The 22,708-nt window shown below is 38.6% G+C and overlaps 1 protein-coding gene across 1 annotated transcript in view; it reads right to left on the bottom strand.

Annotated features, from left to right (window-relative positions):
• Window positions 1-22,561, bottom strand: part of PTPN4 (protein tyrosine phosphatase non-receptor type 4) — a 143,848-nt gene extending 121,287 nt beyond the window's left edge. Inside the window, exon 1 of the mRNA XM_007469135.1 lies at window positions 22,407-22,561. Within this exon, the coding sequence (XP_007469197.1) occupies window positions 22,407-22,544 (138 nt within the window). The 5' untranslated portion in view covers window positions 22,545-22,561. The remainder of the gene's footprint in view (window positions 1-22,406) is intronic.
• Between the last annotated feature and the right edge of the window lie 147 nt (window positions 22,562-22,708).

Consider the following 22,708-nt stretch of genomic DNA (forward strand, 5'->3'; position numbering starts at 1 on the left):
TAACTGTGAAAAGTGGCTGCTGGGAGCCAGAGAGTGTGGAGGATAAGCCTGCAAAGTACAGGAGATTATAAATTGACACAAGCCCTGGGCTCATGCCAAAACTGTACATATGCAGAATACCCCCAAAGAAACACAGCAATGACTCTGAGAACTGAACTACAACGCAAGCTTCAAACTAACCGTCGAATACTGCTGGCAACGATGAGACCCAAGCAGCATAGCAGAGGCTTTGAAAACTGAATTGACATTGGAACCACTGCCCAAAAAACGTGAGACAGAATTTGAGAACCAGGTTAGTCTCCCACTAAATAACAACAGCAACAACAAAATCAACATCATATGATGGATTTTAACAGGGCACAGAGTCTCACAACATAATATTCCAAAATGTCCAAGGGACAATAAAAATTACTTGATACACTAAGAACCAGGAAAAACCGAACAATTTTCAAGGGAAAAGACAGTCAACTGGCAAACACTTTGAGATGATTCAGATGTTGGAATTATCAGGCAAAGATTTTAACACAGGTATTATAACCATCCTCCATAAGTGAGGAAGGCAAGCACTCTTAAAATGAAGGAATATATAGAAATTCTCAGCAAAACATAGAAACTATTAAAAAGAGTAAAATGGAAATTTTAGAACTGAAAAATACAGAATGTAAAATAAAAAACTCACCAAATGGGCTAAATAGCAGAAGGAAGATAATTGGTGAGTCAGTCAATTTGAAAGTAAATGAACAAAATATCTAATCTGAAATAAAGAGAGAGAAAGTTTATAAAAAATGAACAGAGACTCAGGACCTATAGGACAAAATTAAAATTCACATTTTTGGAGTTCCTGAAGGAAAGGAGAAAGAAAATGGTACATAAGAAATAACTGAGGGCTTCCCTGGTGGCACAGTGGTTGAGGGTCCACCTGCTGATGCAGGGGACACAGGTTCGTGCCCTGGTCTGGGAAGATCCCACATGCCATGGAGCGGCTGGGCCCGTGAGCCATGGCCGCTGAGCCTGCGCGTCCGGAGCCTGTGCTCCGCAACGGGAGAGGCCACAACAGTGAAAGGCCCGCGTACCGCAAAAAAAAAAAGAGAAATAACTGAAAAGATAATGGCAGAAAAGTACCCAAATTTGGTGAAATAGATTTAAAGATTCAAAAAATCTCAGTTAAATAAAACCATGCCCAGACCTGTCAAAAGCAAGCTGCCAAAAACTAAAAATAAATTTTTTAAAATCTTAAAGGAAACTGCAAAAAAAAGTAACACGTTTCACACAGGGAAACAATTATTTGAATGAATGCAGAGTTTGAATCAGAAACTGGAAGTCACAAAACAGTTGAACTACATATTTGAAGTACTGAAAGAAAAAAGCTATCAACCCAGAATTCTACATCCACTGAAAATATCCTTCAGGTATGAAAGCAGGCAACTCAAAGCATCCTCACATAAAGGAAAATTAAGAGAATTTATTGCCAGAAAACTTGCTCTCAAAGAAATGTTAAGGAAGTTCTTCACTGAACAGAAACGATACTGGAGGGAAATCTGGAACTTCAACCAAAATGAATGGTAAATATCTGGGTAAATACAATAGACTATTTTCTCCTACTAAATTATTTAAAATATGCTTTAGTATTGAGAGCAAAATTTATGTCTAAGGAGTTTTCATTCTATATAAAAGTATTACGTACGACAACCATAACCAAAAAGGAGGGGTGAGAACAGGGAACTATATAAATGAAAGTCCAGGTTTAGTTAAAGTAGTAAAAAATGAACTCTAAGGAGACTGTAAAAAATAGGTATATGTATTATAATCCGTAGAGCAACCTCAAAAAAGCAACAAACAAAAGAAGCCAACAGATACATTAAAATGGAATACTAAACATATTCAAATAATCCAAAGGCAGGAAAGAAGGAAAAAACAAAAAAAAAAAAAAAAAAGAGAGAGACAGGGCTTCCCTGGTGGCACAGTGGTTGAGAGTCCACCTGTCGATGCAGGGGACACAGGTTCATGCCCCGGTCCGGGAAGAGCCCACATGCCGCAGAGCGGCTAAGCCTGTGGGCCATGGCCGCTGAGCCTGCGCATCCGGAGCCTGTGCTCCACAACGGGAGAGGCCACAACAGTGAGAGGCCCGTGTACCGCAAAAAAAAAAAAAAAAAAAAAAAAAAAAGAGGGACAAATGGAAAGTTTAAAAATGGAAGGACTAAATTCAACATTGGAATTCAATAATTTCATTAAAAGAAATTGACTATCACAATATTGTATTTTTTTAAAAAGACCCAACTATATGCTGTCTATAAGAAATCCACTTTAATATAAAAATGTACACAGACAGCAAAAACGATGAAAAGAGATATCGCATGCAAACACTACTCAAATGCAAGATGGACTGTACTATCAAAACAGATGTCAGAACAAGAAAATCACCAGAAATAAAGAGGGACGCTACATAATGATAAAAGAGTCAAATAACCAAGAAAAAATAACCAAGAAAAAATGAGTAATACAACAAAAAAGGTTAAGTAATACAAATACATGAAGTGAACCTAATGTAATTATTCAAGGAAGAGTGTTGAAGTCTTTAACTATAATTAAACAATTGAAGAGAGAAATATACAAGTGTTCAATTACACAATTATAGTTAAAGACTTCAACACTCTTCCTTGAATAATTAATACAGCAAAGTAAAGAGAAAATCAGTAAGGATGTAAAAGCACTATGAATCAACCTAAACTAACTGACACTTACAGAACTCTCCACACAAAAAGAGCAGAATATACTTTCAAGTGCACATGTAACATTCACCAAGGCATGCCATAAACCTTACCAAATTTAAAATAAACCTTATAAAAGCAAACATTATCAAATTTAAGAGAACTGAAGTCATACAAAGTATGTTCACTAGACATAATGGAATTGAAATAGGAATTAATAAGAGAAAGATATCTGAAAAATCCTCAAATATCTGAAAACTAAATAACATACATGTAAACAATACATGGAACAAAGAGGAAGTCTCAAGGAAAATTAGAAAATATTTTGATATGAATGAATATGAAAAAAAACAACATATGACACTTTGTAGGATACAGCAAAATCAGTGCTTTGGGATGTTTATAACATTAAATGCCTACATCAGAAAAAAAAAAAAAGATCTCAAATCAATAACGTATGCTTCTGCCTTGAAAAATTAAGAGTAAACTAAACCAAAGCAAGAGAAGGAAGAATAGGAAAAGAAAATCAATGCAATTGAAAAGGGGTAAAGAATTGACCAAATTCAATAAAACCAAGAGCTAGTTTTCTGAAAAGATCAATAAAATTGATAACCTTTTAGCCAGAGTTGAAAAAAAAAAGACTCAAGTTACCAAATATTCAATTTCAGAAATGAGCAGACATCAATACAGACCCTACAGATAATAAAGGAACGCTGCAAACAACTTTATGTTCCTAAAGTTGACAACTTTGATGAAATGAACCTATTTCTTAAAAGACACAAATCCGGGCTTCCCTAGTGGCACAGTGGTTAAGAACCCGCCTGCCAATGCAGGAGACACGGGCTCAAGCCCTGGTCCGGGAAGATCCCACATGCCGCGCAGCAACAAAGCCCATGTGCCACAACTTCGAGCTTGCGCTCTAGAGCCCGCGAGCCACAACTACTGAGCCCGTGTGCCTAGAGCCCCTGCTCTGCAACAAGAGAAGCCACTGCAATGAGAAGCCCGCGCACCGCAATGAAGAGTGACTCTCGCTCGCCGCAACTAGAAAAAGCCCGCGCGCAGCAACGAAGACCCACTGCAGCCAAAAAGAAAATAAATAAGAAAGTGAATTTAAAAAAAAAAAAAAGACACAAATCGAAGAACAACAAAGTTGGAGGACTGATGCTACCTGACTTCAAGACTTACTATAAAGCTACAGTAATCAAGACAGTGTGGTACTGGAGAAAGAAGACACAGAACAGAGAGCCCAGAAATATACTCACATAGTCAAATGATCTTTAATCAAGGAGCAACGGCAATACAGTGGAGGAAAGATAAGTCTTTTCAACCAACAGTCCTGCCACAAATGGACATCTACATGTAAATATAATGAATCTAGACACATACCTTACACCTTTCATAAAAATTAACTCAAAATGGATCAGAGACCTAAATGTAGAAGGTAAAACTATAAACCTCCTAGAAGATAACATAGGAGAAAACCTAAATGACCTTGGGTATGATGATGATTCTTTAGATACAACACCAAAGGCATGATCCATGAGAGAAATAATCAATAAGCTAGACTTCATTAAAATTTTAAAAAACTTCTGCTCAGCATAAGACAATGTCAAGAGAATGAGAAGAAAAGCCAGACAGGGCAAAATAATTGCAAAAGACACATCTGATGAAGGACCATTATCCAAAATACACAAAGATCTCTTAAAACTCAACAATAAGGGGGGAAAAATGATTAAAAATAGACCAAAGACCTTAATGGAGACCTCGCTAAAGAAAATATACAGATGGCAAATACACATAGAAAAAGATGCTCCACATCATATGTCATCAGGAAGATGCAAATTAAAACAATAAGATACCACAACAGACCTACAAAATTACCAAAATCCTTAACACTGATAACACCAAATGCTGGTGAGGATGTGGAGCAACAGGAACTCTCATTCAATGCTGGATGGAATGCAAAATGGAACAGCCACTTTGGGAGACACTGTGGCATTTTCTTACAAAACTAAACATATTCTCACCATAAGATCCAGAATCACACTCCTTGGTATTTGCCCAAAGGAAACAGGAACTTATGTCTACACAAAAACCCGCACACAATGTTTATCAGATTTATTCATAGTTGCCACAACTTGGAAGCAACAAGATGCCCTTCAGTAGGTGAAGAGATAAACTGTGGTACAGCCAAACAATGGAATAATAAATCAACAGTAATAACCCAGCACTTAAGAGAAATGAGCTATCAAGCATGAAAAGACATGAAGAACACTTAAGTGCATATTACTAAGTGAAAGAAGCCTATCTGAACAGGCTACATACTGTATAATTCCAAGTATATGACATTCTGGAAAATGCAAAACTATGAAGTGGGCAAAAAGCTCCATGGTTGCAGGAGTTGTAGGAGGGGAAATGGGCCAAACAGGCAGAGCACAGAAGATTTTTTGGGCAGTGAAATTACTCTGTATGACACTTTAAATGGTGAATACATGTCATTTTACATATGCCTAAGCCCATAGAATGCACAATACCAAGAGGGAACCCTAATGTAAACTATGGACTTCTGGTTATGATGTGTAGGCTCATCATGTGTACCACTCTGGTGGGGACACTGAAAACGGAAGAAGCAATGCACGTGTGAGAGCAGCGGGCGTATGGGAAATCCTTGTACCTTCTGCCCAATTTTGCTGTGAACCTAAAACTGCTCAAAATAAAAAACAGTATTTCTAAAAAATAGCTTACTGTAAATGTGATAACTGAACATGTGTTTACCTTTGCTCTTCCCTGAAAAGCTCATTATATTGAGGGGGAAAAAAAAGGATAGATGTTAAAAACATAAAAACCACAAAGACAAAGAGGAGAGAAGACATCAGTTAAAGAAATTTGAACACATTTTAGAAAAATGGAGAGCAGAAGGAAGAGACAGTGGAGCTAAATACCAAATACCAGAGAGGGAGGGAGCCAACAAGAAGAAAGTCAAATGCATGCAAAGGCTCAGAAATTGAAGGCATATGTATCAGAAAAGGTGAGAAGAAAGCATGAGGCTAAATCTGGAAGGAAAGTGGTAGAAAATTCATGTCGGGAAGAGTTATCTCTCTCGTTTCCAATTCCATCCACTAGAGCTAAATGACTGTACACCTCCCCTAGATATTCTAAGATAAACACAGCTGGTTGCAAACCTAGGGACACCAGGCACAGTGGAGGACACGGAGGAGTGCCACAATGGGAACCAGTGGATTTTGTGGATAATCTATATGAACCTTCAAAACAAGATGATGGCAATGGGTGACTCCAGTTATACACCAAGTGTAAAGAGCAACCACTCCATAAAGGAGCACGTCAGAAGGTTCTTGGATTTCTCCAAAAAGGTGAATCTGAGAGAATATCTGACATGAAGAATATATTAAGAGAAGATTCAGGCAACTACTAAAGAGTTTGGGGTAATTAATAATATATATAGGAAACTAGGGGGATAGAGAGAAAGAAAGAAAAAGGAAGGGAGGGAGGGAGAGGGAGGGAGGGAGGGAGGGAGGAAAGGGGAGTGAAAAGCACCAACTGAAAACCAAGAAGTTTCGCACAAGAGAAAAGAATAATGTGTTATGTGGCTCAGCTATGAACAGCATTTACATAGACATAACACTGCATACACTGAATACTAACATAAACACATTATAAAAGTCAATTATATTGATAAAATGAGAAGTAGGGGTCAGAGATAAAAGAGAACTAAATTCTCATCTTTTTAAATGGGCAACCAACAAACAATGCCTAAAACTGAAAAATTAAGTAGTAACAACACAGACACGGTATTTAGAGATAATATAGGCAAATACTAAAAGACTCCACTAAAAAGAATTAAGCTAGTTGTTTCTAGGGAAGTGCTATAAGGACAGGGGCAGACGACCGCTACTTTGTAATATACCCTGTATCACAGGGAGGACTACTTGACTCTTTAAATACATATACAATTGGAAAAGAAAAATACTAAAACCTACAGAAAGAACACTGACCAGATTTTTTTAAAAGGGGCAATGGATAATTCTAGAAGAACAAAATATAATTATAGTACACTATGTGGCTTAGCAGTGAATTACCTTGCATAACCACAAAAAAGTAAACAATGAAGTCAATTAAGGAAGAAAGTGCTAACTGCCTCTGTCATAACCCATTTTCTTGTTTATTTATTTTGGCTGCGGCCAGGTCTCAGTTGCGGCATGCAGGATCTAGGTTCCCTGACCAGGCATCAAACCTGGGCTCCCTGAATTGGGAGCCCGGAGGCTCACGCACTGGACCACCAAGGAAGTCCCTGTCATAACCCATTTTCTATCATTTCTTTATAATAAAACTTCAATATTGTTTGGTGTAGCAACAGGAATATAAAATCCCAGGCCTGCAGCCCAAATGAGGGCCTGTGACTAAATTTTGGTCAATAAAATGTAACTAGAAGCTGCAGGGTATAACTTTTAAGCAACGCTCCTTAAGCTTGGGAAGGAAACTGGCACAGGTGCCGTTTGTGCTTCTCCACCCTCCCCCTCTCTGCTCCCCAGCGCTCCTCCCCTTCCCTCCCTGCCTCCACCTGCCTGAAAACTGACCTAACTGCTAGGGGCCTAACAGCTATCCTGGACCGTGAAGTGATCTTACGGAGAGCCGTGCTCTCAGGAGAGTGAAGGGAAGAACACGGAACCTGGTTCCCTGATAACTGTGAAGTTGCTATCCCATTTCTTGGACTGTCTCTAGAATTCTTTTATGTGAGAGGAAAATGAACTTTAGCTCATTTAAGTTACTGTTATTTCCAGTTCCTTTTACTAGAGTTAAATGTAATTCTGATACATAGAGAATTTAACTAAAAATTATGACCTAAGAATTTGAGGAGGGGGAGTGAGGGCATGAAGTAGACTAAAAATTAAATTAAATTTAAAAAATTTAAAACTGCATAATAGGAAGTCGAGAGATAATGTCCAAAACAGAAAATATAAACCAGCACAGAAAACTGCCAGTAAATGCCTAAAGGACATCTTCAAATCTATCAATAATTGGAAGCTAGTACTAAAAGAAAAGGGTGGGAGCATTTCATTAGGCTTTCATTATTTGATTTGTCCTGCTTGGCTTTTTTTTTTTAACTGTTTAATATTTATTATATACTATTACTTAGATAAAAATTAACAACCAAAATATTAAGTACTGAATAATTTAATTAGCCACTACAAAAACACAGCACAAAGGTATAGTGAAGAAACCTTTTCCAGAGAGGTCTGGCCTTTGTCCTTGGCTACTGGGAGGTGGTCTCTAGGCCCCTGGAATGCCCTACCTGATAGGGCTCTTTGCCTGGGGTCTGTGGTCACTGGACAGTCTAGCAATGTGGTTTATGATGGGGGCTTTGGACCACATCGCATCACTTCTGACTTCAGAGGAACTGGAGACTAAGGGTATTAGCCTGACCTCTGCAAGAGGCTACAGATTGAGTAAGTCACGCAAGAAGTATCTGGCTGCGTACCAGTAAAAAGTTTGGACACAAAAGGCTTGCGGGAGCTTCGCTGGCTGGAAAAGCTCTGGTGTAACTGCCATACGTAGTGACAAGGAGGACGCAACGGCACCCACGGCTCCACAGGGAGCCTCCATTCAAACTCCTCCGGCCTCTGCCCCGCGGTGCTTCTTTGGCCAAAGCTGCAGGATTGCTCCTCCAGTGTTACAGCTTTCAATGAGATCTGTTGAGTCCTCCTAACAAACTACTGAAACTCAGAGTGGTTTTAAGACACTCCCAAGCTTGCAGCTGCTGTCACAAGTGCGGGCAGTCTCGGGGACACTGGCCTCCGAGCTGTGCCTTGGCTAACTCTGGGCAACTAGGGAAGGAGGAAAGGAGACAGAGGAGAAGGGTGAGGAGGTGTCACATCTCTAGAGCTCCTACGGGAATCCTTATTGGGTGCTTGATATACATTCATTTAGTCCCGATAATCCTAGGCATCATAGATATTGTTTCTACTTCATATTCAAGGAAATTATATTAAAGGTCAAGTGAGTGGAACAGTGCCACAGAGCAAGCATTTAGTATCTCTAGGACGTAACTCTAGCCTTTGGGACTCCAAGGCCTGTGCACTTTTCATCACACCACACTATCCCATGGTGCTTCCTGTAACAAATCAGAGTGCTTAGGGTCTTAATTTTGACATCACTATATGCTTAAATGATCTGCCTGTGATAGTCCAATTACCTGGAATCCAGGACCAGTTCTATGTAGTATGTTGTTCTTTGTAGAACTACCACAGTTCCCACCCAAGTTATTCTTGATGAAGGAAAATAAAAGTTACCTCACAGTTATTCAAAGTTAAGTGATATCAAAAATATATATAGTGAATCCAAAATTGTAAATTAACCTAGTACTAAACTTAAGTACCTAGTCAATGTAATTAAGGGCCTATCTCCTCCAGATTTCCTTAACGTGGGAAAAAAGTTAAATAACTGCAAAAGAAACAGCAAAAACTAGACACTCTGAAGTTTATTATAAACAAATCAAAGGAAGCATCAAAAGGAAATGTGTGCACATTCAGAAAAATGTTCGTCCTAACAGTATTACTAATTCCTCATATATCACAGCTGTTGCTTTTCTTTGTGGAAACTAAACAGTTACATTAAAAATAGTGTAGAATTCAAAAGGTGAATGAAAAAATTAGAGTCATAAAACCAGTTACTAGGAAAAATATTGAAAAGGAAGACATATTACTGTACTGAATTCCCAAACAGGAGGAGAAAAGAGTTTCAAGATAAAGGTTTTTGAAAGTGATAAATTTTGCTGTATGTGTACAGGCAATGCATGTGTGTATATGCAAGTCCAGGGTTGTTTTATTTTAAACTTTTGGAAGCACAATTATTTCTAGTCTTTTTTATTAAAAATGTTAAATAAAGGCAAAGACTCAAATAAGGCTAAACAGATGCTACCTTTAACAAAAAAACAAATTTCTAATATATAGATACTTAACTACCTAACTTGAGTTATGAATAACATTCTAAATGGGTACAAAGCCGAAAAGCAATTTCCTTTCTACAGTATTGTGCTCAGCAGAATCCAACCACAAGCACCAACATCAGCCTCTTGGCAGAGGGTCACACTGGGCTTCCTCTGGGGGATTCTTGGGTCCACGGGGCATTCAGAACAGAGAATCACCCAGGGGAGGGTCTATCACAGGTATCACAGGCAGTGGGGCATCAGAGAGTGAGTCGTGTAGCTTACTTATGTGACAAAAACTCTATCTCTGGGGACTTCCCTGGTGGCGCAGCGGTTAAGAATCCGCCTGCCAATGCAGGGGACACAGGTTCGAGCCCTGGTCCAGGAAGATCCCACATGCCACAGAGCAACTAAGCCCATGCACCACAACTACTAAGCCTCGCTGTAGGGCCCACGAGCCACAACTACTGAGCCCACGTGCTGCAACTACTGAAGCCCACGCACCTAGAGCCCGTGCTCCACAACGAGAAGCCACCACAATAAGAAGCCCATGCACTGCAACAAAGAGCAGCCCCCTCTCGCCACAACTAGAGAAAGCCTGTGCGCAGCAACAAAGACCCAACACAGCCAAAAATAAATAAAATTTTAAAAAAAAAACCCTCTATCTCTTTCTGTGGTCACCAACACCACTCCAATGAATACTGAAAGCTTGTTTGCTAGTTCTAGCAGGGAAACAGAGCTATGTCATGCATCCTTTTCCAAAGAACAGATCACATCTATCTGAGAAGGGCATACTATTCAACTTCAAAAGAGACACACACAACAAGAGAGAGAAAGTAGGCCCCCAGCTAACCACCTAGTTTCATCAAATTAATCTTGGGAACCAGTGGCCTTATACAGACAGCCCTTACATGTAGTACAATATAAATACCCTATATGATGGCAAAAAAACTTAAATGATTGTTCCCTCAAAGAATATGAAATAAGCCAGAAGGTACTGCATACCAGCCCTTTATTCCATGCACATTGTGAATATGGCAGTTAAGAGATAAACTGTGGGTTAAAATATTTATAAATTGTTTTAAAGATGCTGGATATGTAAACAACACAAAACTGTTAAATAATTATTAAGAATTGATCAGCCAAAGAAAGTTCCTCTGATAATAGCTGAGCCCAGCTCACCTAGGGTTAAGGTGCATCTCAAATGTGGCAGATGACTCCTGAGTTGAAGTCTTCTAAAAGAACAAGACATTGGCCTACCTTGTTAGGGCCTCATTCTTTGGAAAGTAAGTGCCATTTTATCCCCTTCACCAAATCAATAATATCTTAGACTAATCTGATTTTATAAGACACATATATTTACCATTTTTCACTGAGATCTGAGTCCTTCTATTTGGCTCAACTGAACAGTGGATCAAGGAACAGAGCAAGTAATATGTTAAATGTTCTCAAATCAAAATCCACTATTATGTAATATATTCCCATTTCAAAACAATCAGAATTTTTGGTCTTGTCATGATGGAGTAGCTAGTGTTAGTATACCCTCCTGCTATAAACATCTACAAAAGCTGGACCAAATATAAAAAGAGAGAGAGAGAAAATGAACTATTTGCAGGCATTAGACAATACCCAACACAGCACTATGATCCTTGAGAGAATAGAGCCAGATTAATCAAATACCACATTCATGCTGGCTCTCTCCTTAAGGGCATTTTCCAAATCATGGTGTAGAGAAATGGAGCCCAAGCAGAGTGGCTATCTTGCTAGGATGAGAAAACAAAAATTACTGTTTGGGGTTGCTAAGGTAAGTTGGGTTGGGGGCGGGGGCAGGTTATTACAGAGGAAAGAGTCAAAGAGAAGAAGCTACAGAAATCTACATAAAACTCCCCGGCTCTCGTCTGCCTCCTAGGCTGTGCATGCACAGGGCCAAACTCCTAGAGGCCTAGCAGAGAATGGCTGTAGGGAGGCTGTTAGCTAAACAAAGACTGCAGAGGCTGCAGGGTTCCGAAGAAACGAAGAAACGGAGTTCAGGCTGAGAGGAGAGAGACCGTGATGAATAACCCAAGCATTTAGTTGAGACCCTAGACAACCCATGCCCTAGGAATGAGAACAAAGCTAAAACAGATTTATCTTATTTAACAACAACTAAAACTAAGTCTCCACAGGATCAAAGTGGTCCATTAGCAATTTAACTGGCTGCCAGAATAAAATTCAATGCTATTTAGAGGAAGATAACGGTCCAGAGCTTCTACACTAGGGGTTGAATAGGGGTCAGCAAACCTTTTCCATAAAGTACCAGCAGGTAAATACGTTTAGGTTTTGAAGGCCATAAATAGTCTCTGTTGCACATTCTCTTAAAAAACAACAAAACCGGGCTTCCCTGGTGGCACAGTGGTTGAGAGTCTGCCTGCTAATGCAGGGGACACAGGTTCAAGCCCTGGTCTGGGAAGATCCCACACGCCATGGAGCAACTAGGCCCGTGAGCCACAACTACTGAGCCTGCACATCTGGAGCCTGTGCTCCGCAACAAGAGAGGCCACGATAGTGAGAGGCCCGCACAGCACGATGAAGAGTGGCCCCCACTTGCCACAACTAGAGAAAGCCCTCGCACAGAAACGAAGACCCAACACAGCAAAATAAATAAATTAATTAATAAACTCCTACCCCCAACATCTTCTTTAAAAAAAAAAAAAAAAGGGCCTCCCTGGGGGCGCAGTGGTTGAGAGTCCGCCTGCCGATGCAGGGGATACGGGTTCGTGCCCCGGTCCGGGAGGATCCCACATGCCGCGGGGCGGCTGGGCCCGTGAGCCATGGCCGCTGAGCTTGCGCGTCTGGCAACGGGAAAGGCCACGACAGTGAGAGGCCCACATATCGCAAAAAAAACAAAACAAAACAAAAAAAAACAACAACAAAACCAAAAACCTGTAAAAATGTAAAATCCATTCTCAGCTTCATGGGCCACACAATAATAGCCACCAGGCTGGATTTGGCCCATGGGTCAGTTTGCTATCTGCTGCTCTACATTATGCTCACAATATCAATCATACGAGGCTAAATTAGTAGGTACATGAAGCAGGGAAAGTGATTAATAATCAAGAGACAAAGCAGTCCACAAAAATACACAGACTTATAAGGGATCTACATATTGGTCTTGGTCTGTGAGGGCTTCAAAGTAATTATGATTACATATTAAAGACAATAGAGGGAGAACAGAGAAAGTGGCTTAAAATATAAAATACTTCAAAACAGAATTATAATCTATAAAAATGATCATACTGACATTCTAGAACTGCAGAATATAATATATGAAACAGAGGAATTTGTCGGATGGTTTAACAGCAAAAGAAAAGAATTAGCAGACTCAAAAACAAGTTAATAGCTACTCAAAACACAGAGAAATTATAAACAACAAAATAGAACATATGTTAGATGTGGGATGTAGTCAGTCTAACAGATGTAATGGAGTCCATAAGGAGAGAAGAAAAAATGGGCCAGAAGCAATATTTAAATCTGTAAAGGACAAGAAGTTTTCAAATTGTATAAGACACCAACCTACAGATTTAAGAAGCTCAGTGAATACCAAGCAAGATAAACACACAAACACACACAAACACACAAGCAAGATAAACACAAAACCATATCTAGGTATATTACAGATGAGACACTAGAGTCAAAAATAGAGAAAAAACTCAAAAACAGAGGAAGAAAGGACATATCTCTTGTCCTGCTCAAGAACATTAAGAATGAAAAATGAGTTCTCAGGATGGCTCCTCAAGAAAAAGTCAATGAAACAACATCTTTAAACTACAAAGAAAAAAAACTATCAATGTAGAATTCTATACCCAGCAAAAATATCCTCCAAAATAAGGAGTAAGTAAATACATTTTCAGACAAACAAAAAGTTGAATGACTGTATTAACAGTCTCTATTTCAGAAAATAATAAAAGAGGTTCTTTCGGATGAAGGGGAAGGATTCTAGATGGAAGCATGGATATATAAGAAATGAGCTGCAAAAAGTTTAAATATAAAGGGAAATATAATAGACTTAACTATTTAAAGCAATAATAGCAATGTCTTGTAGGGTTTATAAAATATGAGGAGGATGGCAAAAATACATAAGAACAATAGCAAAAAAGTAGGAGGCAGGTAAATGGATTTAAACTGCTTTAAGGATTTTGCATTTGGGGGGGAACATGGTAGAAGTACAGCTGACCCTTCAACAACCTGGGGGTTAGGGGGTGCTGACCCTCCACGCAGTTGAAAATATGTGTGTAACTTTGTGGTCAGCCTACATATCCACAGTTCCACATCTGCAGTTTCAACCAAATGTGGGTTGTGTATGTATTCACTGGAAAATATGTATGTATTCACTGAAGTATGTATTCATTGAAAAATATCCACGTATAAGTGGAACCACACATTTCAAACCTGTTATGTTCAACAGTCAACTGTACTAAATAAAGGCAGACTTTTGTAAGTCATGACACATTTTGCAATTTCTAAGGTAATCACTAAAAGTATGACATTAAAAGGTTAATCAAGAAAAGCTAATAAAGGAGATAAAATGGAGTAAGAAATACTTAGAGAGCACAAGGGAATCTTTCTTGGTGAGTGAAGTATTCAATACCTTAACCTGGTGGTAGTTCCACAGATATATACATACAAAAACATTCATTGAGTTGTACAGTAAAGATCTGTGCACCACAGTGTATAATGCATTATACATATTATAATAAACAAAAAAACTATACATAATTTCTAGAGTAGGGGACACTAGGCTACAGAATCTTTCTAAATAGAATCCAACATATATTTATCAAAATTTTAATGGCTTACAGCTATTTTCTGAAACTTTTTCTCATAATATATGAGGCACTAAATAATTGTTGTCATTAAATAAAGTACATGAACAATGACAACTTAATTTACTGTACTAGTGCCAAGATAAAATATACCTAATTCTCAAAAATGTAATATATTTTAAAATTTATTTATTTACTTATTTACTTTTGGCTGCATTGGGTCTTCGTTGCTGCGGGCAGCGGGTTTTCTCTAGTTGCGGCAAGCAGGGGTTACTCTTCGTTGCGGTGCGCAGGCTTCTCATTGCAGTGGCTTCTCTTGTTGCAGAGCCTGGGTTCTAGGTGCACAGGCTTCAGCAGTTGTGGCACGCAGGCTCAAAAGTTGTGGCACGCGGGCTCTAGAGAGCAGGCTCAGCAGTTGTGGTGCACGGGCTTAGTTGCTCCGCGGCATGTGGGATCTTCCCAGACCAGGGCTCGAACCCGTGTTCCCTGCATTGGCAGGCGGATTCTCAACTACTGCGCTACCAGGGAAGTCTTCAAAATTGTAATATTTGACAACTGTTTCCTCTTTACTTTTTTTTTTTTAAGTTTTTTTTGACATGGACCATTTTTAAAGTCTTTATTGAACATGTTACAATATTGCTTCTGTTTTATGTTTTGGATTTTTTGACCACGAGGCACGTGGGATCTTAGTTCCCCAACCAGGGATCGAACCTGCAGCCCCTGCATTAGAAGGCAAAGTCTTAACCACTGGACCGCCAGTGAAGTCCCTCCTCTTTACACTTTAAGAATAAACTTGCATTTTTACAATTTCCATGTACATGTATTTTTATTCTTATTTATTTTTATTTTTTTTTTGGCCATGCTGTGCAGCTTGCAGGATCCTAGTTCCCTGACCAGGGATTGAGCCCGGGCCCTGGGCAGTGATAGCACAGTCCTAACCACTGGACAACCAGGGAATTCCCATGTACATGTATTTTTAATCAACATGCCAGAAACAAACTGGGTTTTGGAAACTGTACATGTACAACAGTACACAGATAAGAATATCATATATACACAAAAAGCAATTAGGAGACTGCTGTTTTGTGAAATTTTAATAATAATATTCTTCCAAGAAAACATTTCTGGAACTAGAGAATAGGTCGACTGGATCACAAGCAATAAAGCAAAGAAGAATCAACCTTTCTAAATGTGTAATGTGAGTCAGACACATAAACAACACTTCAAAATACTCTCATTTAATTCTAAACATCCTATGCAAGACAGGTGTTCTTTCCTAACAAATGAATCTGCAATACAGTAAGGTAGAGCAACTTGCGTATAATCACAGGACCAGTAAATCTTCAAAATAAAAACCTATAAATTCATCACTGGATAACTGCCTAGGAAATTCTTTCAATAGAAGTAAATGTCTTTATCAGTAAAGACTTATGCATGACAAATATATTAAGACCTAAGAACTATACATGCCTGATAAAAACAAAAACAATCAAAGAATAAACCAAGAAATATGGTAACTTTGTGCACAATTATAAATCTCATTGATACTTTTCTTGTGCTTAACATGATATAGTTTAGGGGAAAAAATTCAAAACAGAGAAAAGATTTAATAACCTATCACATACTACAATCCTGGAATTTTCAAACACTACGACAATTGGCCAATTATCACATCTTTTTGCACTAAGTCTGTCCACTTCCATTTGAACATCTGATTTTCCTCAAAACATCTTCGTAAATAGCAAGTTCTCCTTCAGAGTATATGTTGCAAATCAATCTGAGAGACTTCAAGGTTAATAAACGAGGCAGACTAGGCACAAATGTGTGCTTAAGATCCACGACGATGCTGAGGGCAGCACTCAGAGCGAGTCTGAGACTGCTCTTCATGACAAGCTCTCACTCCCCGTCCCTCTGCCAATCATGCAAGAACTAGAGAGTCACTCTCTGAAGAAAATGAGCCAGTGATAATCTGGACTCAGAGACATCAGGTACAGCTGATTAATTTTCACTGAGCTGAAAACAGGGGAAATCCACATGATAAATGGAAGTCTACCTACGGAAGAGCTGAGACCTCCCTAGTCCCCTTCTCTCCCTCAGCTCTAAGAAGTCCCAGTCAGGGCTCCACAAGCTCCAGGCAGATGACTGAAGGATTTCCCTCTAGGGAAAAGACATTCTGAACTAACCAAATATTACTATATAACTACTTTGTTTATTGAAAGGATGATAGAGAGGAAGTATGTGTGTATGGAGGGGAAGGAGAAGTAAAGTCTCATCCTCCAAAGTCAATACATAATACAAACAACAAAAAACAAACCAGACAAAACCAGACATACTGTAAGATGTTTCTTAGAACCATGGTAATAAATATGAGAGAAAAACTAAACGTGTCAAATGCAGTTACTTCTAAGGGGCAACAGGGTAGGTTTAGGGTTCTGTAAGTTTTTGTTGTGACACTTTACAGAACAATTATTTTAAATTGTGTACATGAATACACCAATAAATGTAAAAACAAAAAATTTCTTAGGGAATCTGGATGATGTGTAAATGATAGTATTTTTAAAGGAGTTAAGAAATCAAATTTAGGGACTTCCCTGGTGGTCCAGTGGTTAAGACCCCACACTTCCACTGCAGGGGGCACAGGTTTGATCCCTGGTCAGGGAACTAAGATCCCGTGTGCTACGCAGTGTGGCCAAAAAACACGCAATCAAATGTAAGTAGGGCTAGAAATAATACTTAATAAAATGGTTAGGTGTTGAAAACAACAGGTCCAAACACACCTCACGCACACACACACACACACACATTACTGGCCCTGCTACCAACCTGGCAAGTAACCTGATGACTCTAAAATTATCTTCTCATGTGAAAAATAAAGACAGTGGAACAATAACTAGGAAAAAATCCCCCAAACCCTATCCTCCTTTACAAATATGACTGTAAAATGATTCCAAGTAAGTTTCGTTTAGGTAAATCCATCATCCTTATACTCCTTTTGCCTCCCATTTCAATCTGCAGCCACCTGCTAACCCCAACTCTATAATCCAGTTTGTACTACAGATTTGGTTAACAAGTAGTCTACCAGATGAAACAAGGTGAGGTTCAGCCAACTAAATATTCATCAACCCAAGCTATAACATAACTACAATATTATTAATTGAATTTCATTGTATTTCAACAGGAAAAAATCTATGATTTACTGCATCTTTCACTAACAACTGAAGTACTGGTATTTTAAAAAATCAGCCGTTAGAGAGCCTAGAAACAAGCCCATGTACCTAGAGTCAACTAATCTACAGCAAAGGAGGCAAGAACATAATACAATGGAGAAAGATAGTCTCTTCAACTGTCTGGTGCTGCCCCAGTGAGTGGTGCTGGGAGCTGGACAGCTACACATAAAACAATAAATTTAGAACATTTCCTCACACCACACACAAAAATAGACTCAAAACACTTTAAAGACCTAAATACCAGACACGACACCATAAAATTTCCAGAAGAGGACGTAGGCAAAACATTCGTTGACGTAAATTGTAGCAATATTTTCTTAGCTCAGTCTCCCATGGCAAAAGAAATAAAAGCAAAAATAAACAAATAGGATCTAATTAAACTTAAAAGCTTTTGCACAGCAAAGGAAACTATCAACAAAACAAAACAAAAAAACTTATGGAATGGGAAAAACTATTTGCAAATGATACAACTGAAAAGGGGTTAATATCCAAAATATACAAACAGCTCTTTTAACTCAATATCACAAAACAAACAATCCAATCAAAAAATGGGCAGAAGACTTGAATAGACATTTTTTCCAAAGAAGACATACACATGACTAAATTGGCACATGAAAAGATGCTCAATACCACTAATTATCAGAGAAACGCAAATCAAAACCACAATGAGGTATCACCTCACAACTGTCAGAACGGCCATCATCAAAAAGCCTACAAATAACAAATATGGTAGAGGGTGTGAGAAAAAGGAACCCTCATATACTGCTGGTGGGAATGTAAATTGGTGAGATCCCTTAAAATACTAAAAATAGAATTGCCATATGATCCAACAATTCCACCCCTCGGTATATATCTGGAAAAAACAAAAACATTAATTCGAAAAGATACATGCACCCCAGTGTTCATAGCAGCACTATTTACAACAGCCAAGACAAAGAAGCCACCCAAGTGCCCATCAACAGATGAATGGATAAAGAGGATGTGGTACATATATACAATGGAATACTACTCAGCCATAAAAAAGAATGAAGTAATGCCATTTGCAGCAACGTGGATGGACCTAGGGATTATCATACTCAGTGAAGTAAGTCAGAGAAAGACAAATGCTATATGGTATCACTCATCTGTGCAATCTAAAAAATAATACAAATGAATGTATATGCAAAACAGAAACAGACTCACAGAATCACTATGCTGTATACCAGAAACAACACAATATTATAAATCAATTGTACTTCAATAAAAAAAAGTTATCAGTTAGTCTTTATTTAGTACATAAGAGATACATTACAAAGAACAAAAAGAAAACTGAAGGAAAATGCAATGTGGACAAAAATGAAAGTAAACAAACAAAAATCCTCACTGCACAAGTTTAGTTTTGTCTTTAAATACTGCTACCTATGAAGTGCCTCAGAACTGTGCACTGAATCACATGTGCTGAATAAATGATCATACATTTTGAATATTATTTCAGTTTTTCCAAATATAACTATATATGTCAATTTTATACAAATACATTCACATATAAAATAAATATATAGGGGCTTCCCTGGTGGCGCAGTGGTTGAGAATCTGCCTGCTAATGCAGGGGACACGGGTTCGAGCCCTGGTCTGGGAAGATACCACATGCCGCGGAGCAACTAGGCCCGTGAGCCACAGCCTGCGCGTCTGGAGCCTGTGCTCCATAACGGGAGAGGCCACAGCAGTGAGAAGCCTGTGTACCGCAAAAAAATTAAAAAATTTAAAAAAAAATCATCCCTGTTGGATCTGTGACTCACAGAATCCCTGAGGATAATAAATACGCCACTAAGTTTGGGGGTAATTTCTTATGCAGTCCTAATAATTGGAACAGAACTCTTCCTTATCACACAGCCTACTGCTATACAGGTGTACCAAAGTAAAAATAAAAACAAAATTTAGGCAAAAAATCCTCATAGGTTGGTGAAATCAATCCATGTAGTACAGATACTATACATTTAAAAATATTAATGGAAACAAGTTTTTGGTGAATTGATGATGAATTTAGGGCATGAGGGAGACAATTCCATAGTCTGGCTACAGTAAAACGAATGGCTGTGTAAACAGAACTTGAAGCAACACTTATGGGCTTACCTCACTCCTATGCCCACAACAGAGAAAGAGAAAGAGAAAAAAACTCATGAAGTTGTATCAACTCCTTTAGTACCACATTTTCTCTCAGGAAAATATAAAGGAAAAACTTTGATGAGATAAACACCAGATGGAAAAAAAGCAGGCTTTGGCAACAATGAATATTTGATCTGTGGTACAGAAATATTTTAGGGAAAGCAACGCCTGCAACAGCTAAGACGTTACAAATCATCCGCCGGTAGTCTCCAAAGGAAACTAAGTGGTTCTCCTTCCTGGTGAACAGAGATGCCGGTGAGCCTAGCAGCTGCCAACAGTGGGGATTTCTGAGACTTAAATAAATGAGAGAATAACTAGCAGAGGTTCAAGCTCCCCTACTAGTTTGCAGCCTATCATCAACCACTGCACAGGCTGTAAGCTACATAACCAGGGAAGCATTCATGTAGATTAAAATAATCAGCATCTGTAATAAAAGTGCAAAGCAACTCAGACACTCTGAATGATTCCAGCCCTGACACTCAGAGGAATAGACATACTTACAATGCAGGGGACACAGGTTCGATCCCTGGTCGGGGAACTAAGATCCCACATGCCACAGGGCAACTAAGCCTGTGCACCTCAACTACTAAGCTCTCGCACCTCAACTGGAGAGCCCGCATGCCACAAACTACAGAGCCCAGGCACTCTGGAACCTGCACACCATAACTACAGAGGCACGTGGGCCACAACTAGAGAAGAGAAAACCCTCATGCCACAACTAGAGAGAAGCTCGTGCGCCGCAATAAAAGATCCCACATGGGGGCTTCCCTGGTGGCACAGTGGTTGAGAGTCCGCCTGCCGATGCAGGGGACACAGGTTCGTGCCCCGGTCCGGGAGGATCCCACATGCCGCGGAGCGGCTGGGCCCGTGAGCCATGGCCGCTGGGCCTGCGTGTCCGGAGCCAAAAAAAAAAAAAAAAAAAGATCCCACATGCCTCAACAAAGATCCCGTGTGCCAGCAACTAAGACCCGACGCAGTCAAAAATAAATTAAATAAATAATAAATCTTTTAAAAAATCAATAAATATATCAATATAATATATAAAAAGATCTAAATATAAACAAAAATAAAATAAATATGCTAAATATATGTCTTCCTATAAAAGTAATTAAACAGCACATTGATTTCCACACTGAAAAATACAATACTATCATCAACTTAAGTGCCCAATAGGAAAATTATGTTAGATGGGAAATACAGCATAAACATAATGTGTGGTGAGAACATTTAAGATTTATCCTCTTAGCAACTTTCAAGTATAGAACACAGTACTGTTGCCATTAGTCACCATGCTCTACATTAGCTCCCAGAACTTATTCATCTTGTAACTGGAAGTTTGTCCCCTTTGACCAACATCTCCCCATTTCCCCCATCCCTCGGCCCCTGCCAACCACCATTCTGAGTTCAGCTTTTCTAGATTCCACATATGAGTGAAATCATACTGTATTTGTCTGACTTATTTCACTTAGCATGATGCCAAGGTCCATCCATGTTGTCACAAAAGGCAGGATTTCAGAAGATCAATATTTTATATTACTTCAAGATTTCAAAGTCTAGAAATACCTGTGTAACACAGCAGGAAACAAATGAAGGTGTTATCCTGGAGATGTGGAAATGAGGAATGAGGAATTCCAGTTTCAATATGGACTATATGTTAGATACTATTATTTTCATAATATTAAATTTTGGTGTGTGATAATGATATAGCTGTAATTTATGAGATCCTGAGGCTGCTGAAACACAGGTGAAGTGTACCACCTACTTTCAGAAGGGTCAGAAAACATAGAAAAAAAGAAAGATAAAGGAAATGAGCAAAATGTTAACAACAGGTCAATCTAGGAAAAGGGTAGGTGGGTATTCATGACACTAGTCTCTCCCCTTTCTGTAGGTGTGAAATCATCTAAATAAAAAAGAGAAATGCCTTTGCATATATCAAGACATGTTCACAGCAACATTACTGATAAGAGCCCAGGGTGGAAATGATCCAAATATACACAAACGATAAACTGGACAAATAAATGGAGATAAATAAATGGATAAGTAAACTGTGGTGTACTCATACAAGAGAGTACTACACAGCAATGAAAATGAACCAACTACTGCTAACACACCACACAGGTGAAACTCACAATGTTGAGCAAATAAAGCTGGACACAGGTAGGATGAACAAACATTTGTTGAATAAATGTTTCAGATAAGGCTCAGATAAGATCAGGGCTGCTATTTATCTTTGTTTAGCAAAAATTTTCTTCACAGACAGTAGAATAAGATCACAATGGGAATGTATAAATTATTTATGAGAACAAGATTCCTTTCCCACACCCTCAAGAACATTTATAAAAACCACCTACATACTATTGACCTGCTCCACTAATAATGTGCTGCTGGTTTGTCAACCCCTTAAAAGACCTTGAATTAGAATGTGTATTTGATAGTTACAAAAACCAAACTAACAAGACTTTCCTCTTCGAAGAAGGCTTTTCAAACTGTACTATGATTAAACAATTTTAGTTTTAAAATTTAATCTAAATTCAGATTTATAACCAGATTATTAAAATTAAAAAAGACATAAAATACTTACATTAACTTTGAAAGCCTGTACAGTGTTATCCAGAAGAAGGATGTTGCAAACCACCTCTGTATGCAGTCTATCTCGGGCCAACTCTGATGCTCGTACATTGTAGGTTCTGCCAGCAGGCAATCGGAAACGTGAGGTCATTACTGTCCACACAAGGTCTAAGTTGAAAAAAAAAATTAACTAAATAAAGGGACAGCTGAAGATACAAATTATTTATATAAAAAGGTACAAAGTTATTACATATTTTTCAATTAACCTCAGCTAAAAAGCAGTTACAAATTTTGAAACACCTGAATAGGAATTTT

The sequence above is a fragment of the Lipotes vexillifer genome, unplaced genomic scaffold (genome assembly GCF_000442215.2).
Source record: "Lipotes vexillifer unplaced genomic scaffold, Lipotes_vexillifer_v1.1 scaffold1466, whole genome shotgun sequence".
NCBI classification, from domain to species: Eukaryota; Metazoa; Chordata; class Mammalia; order Artiodactyla; family Lipotidae; genus Lipotes; species Lipotes vexillifer.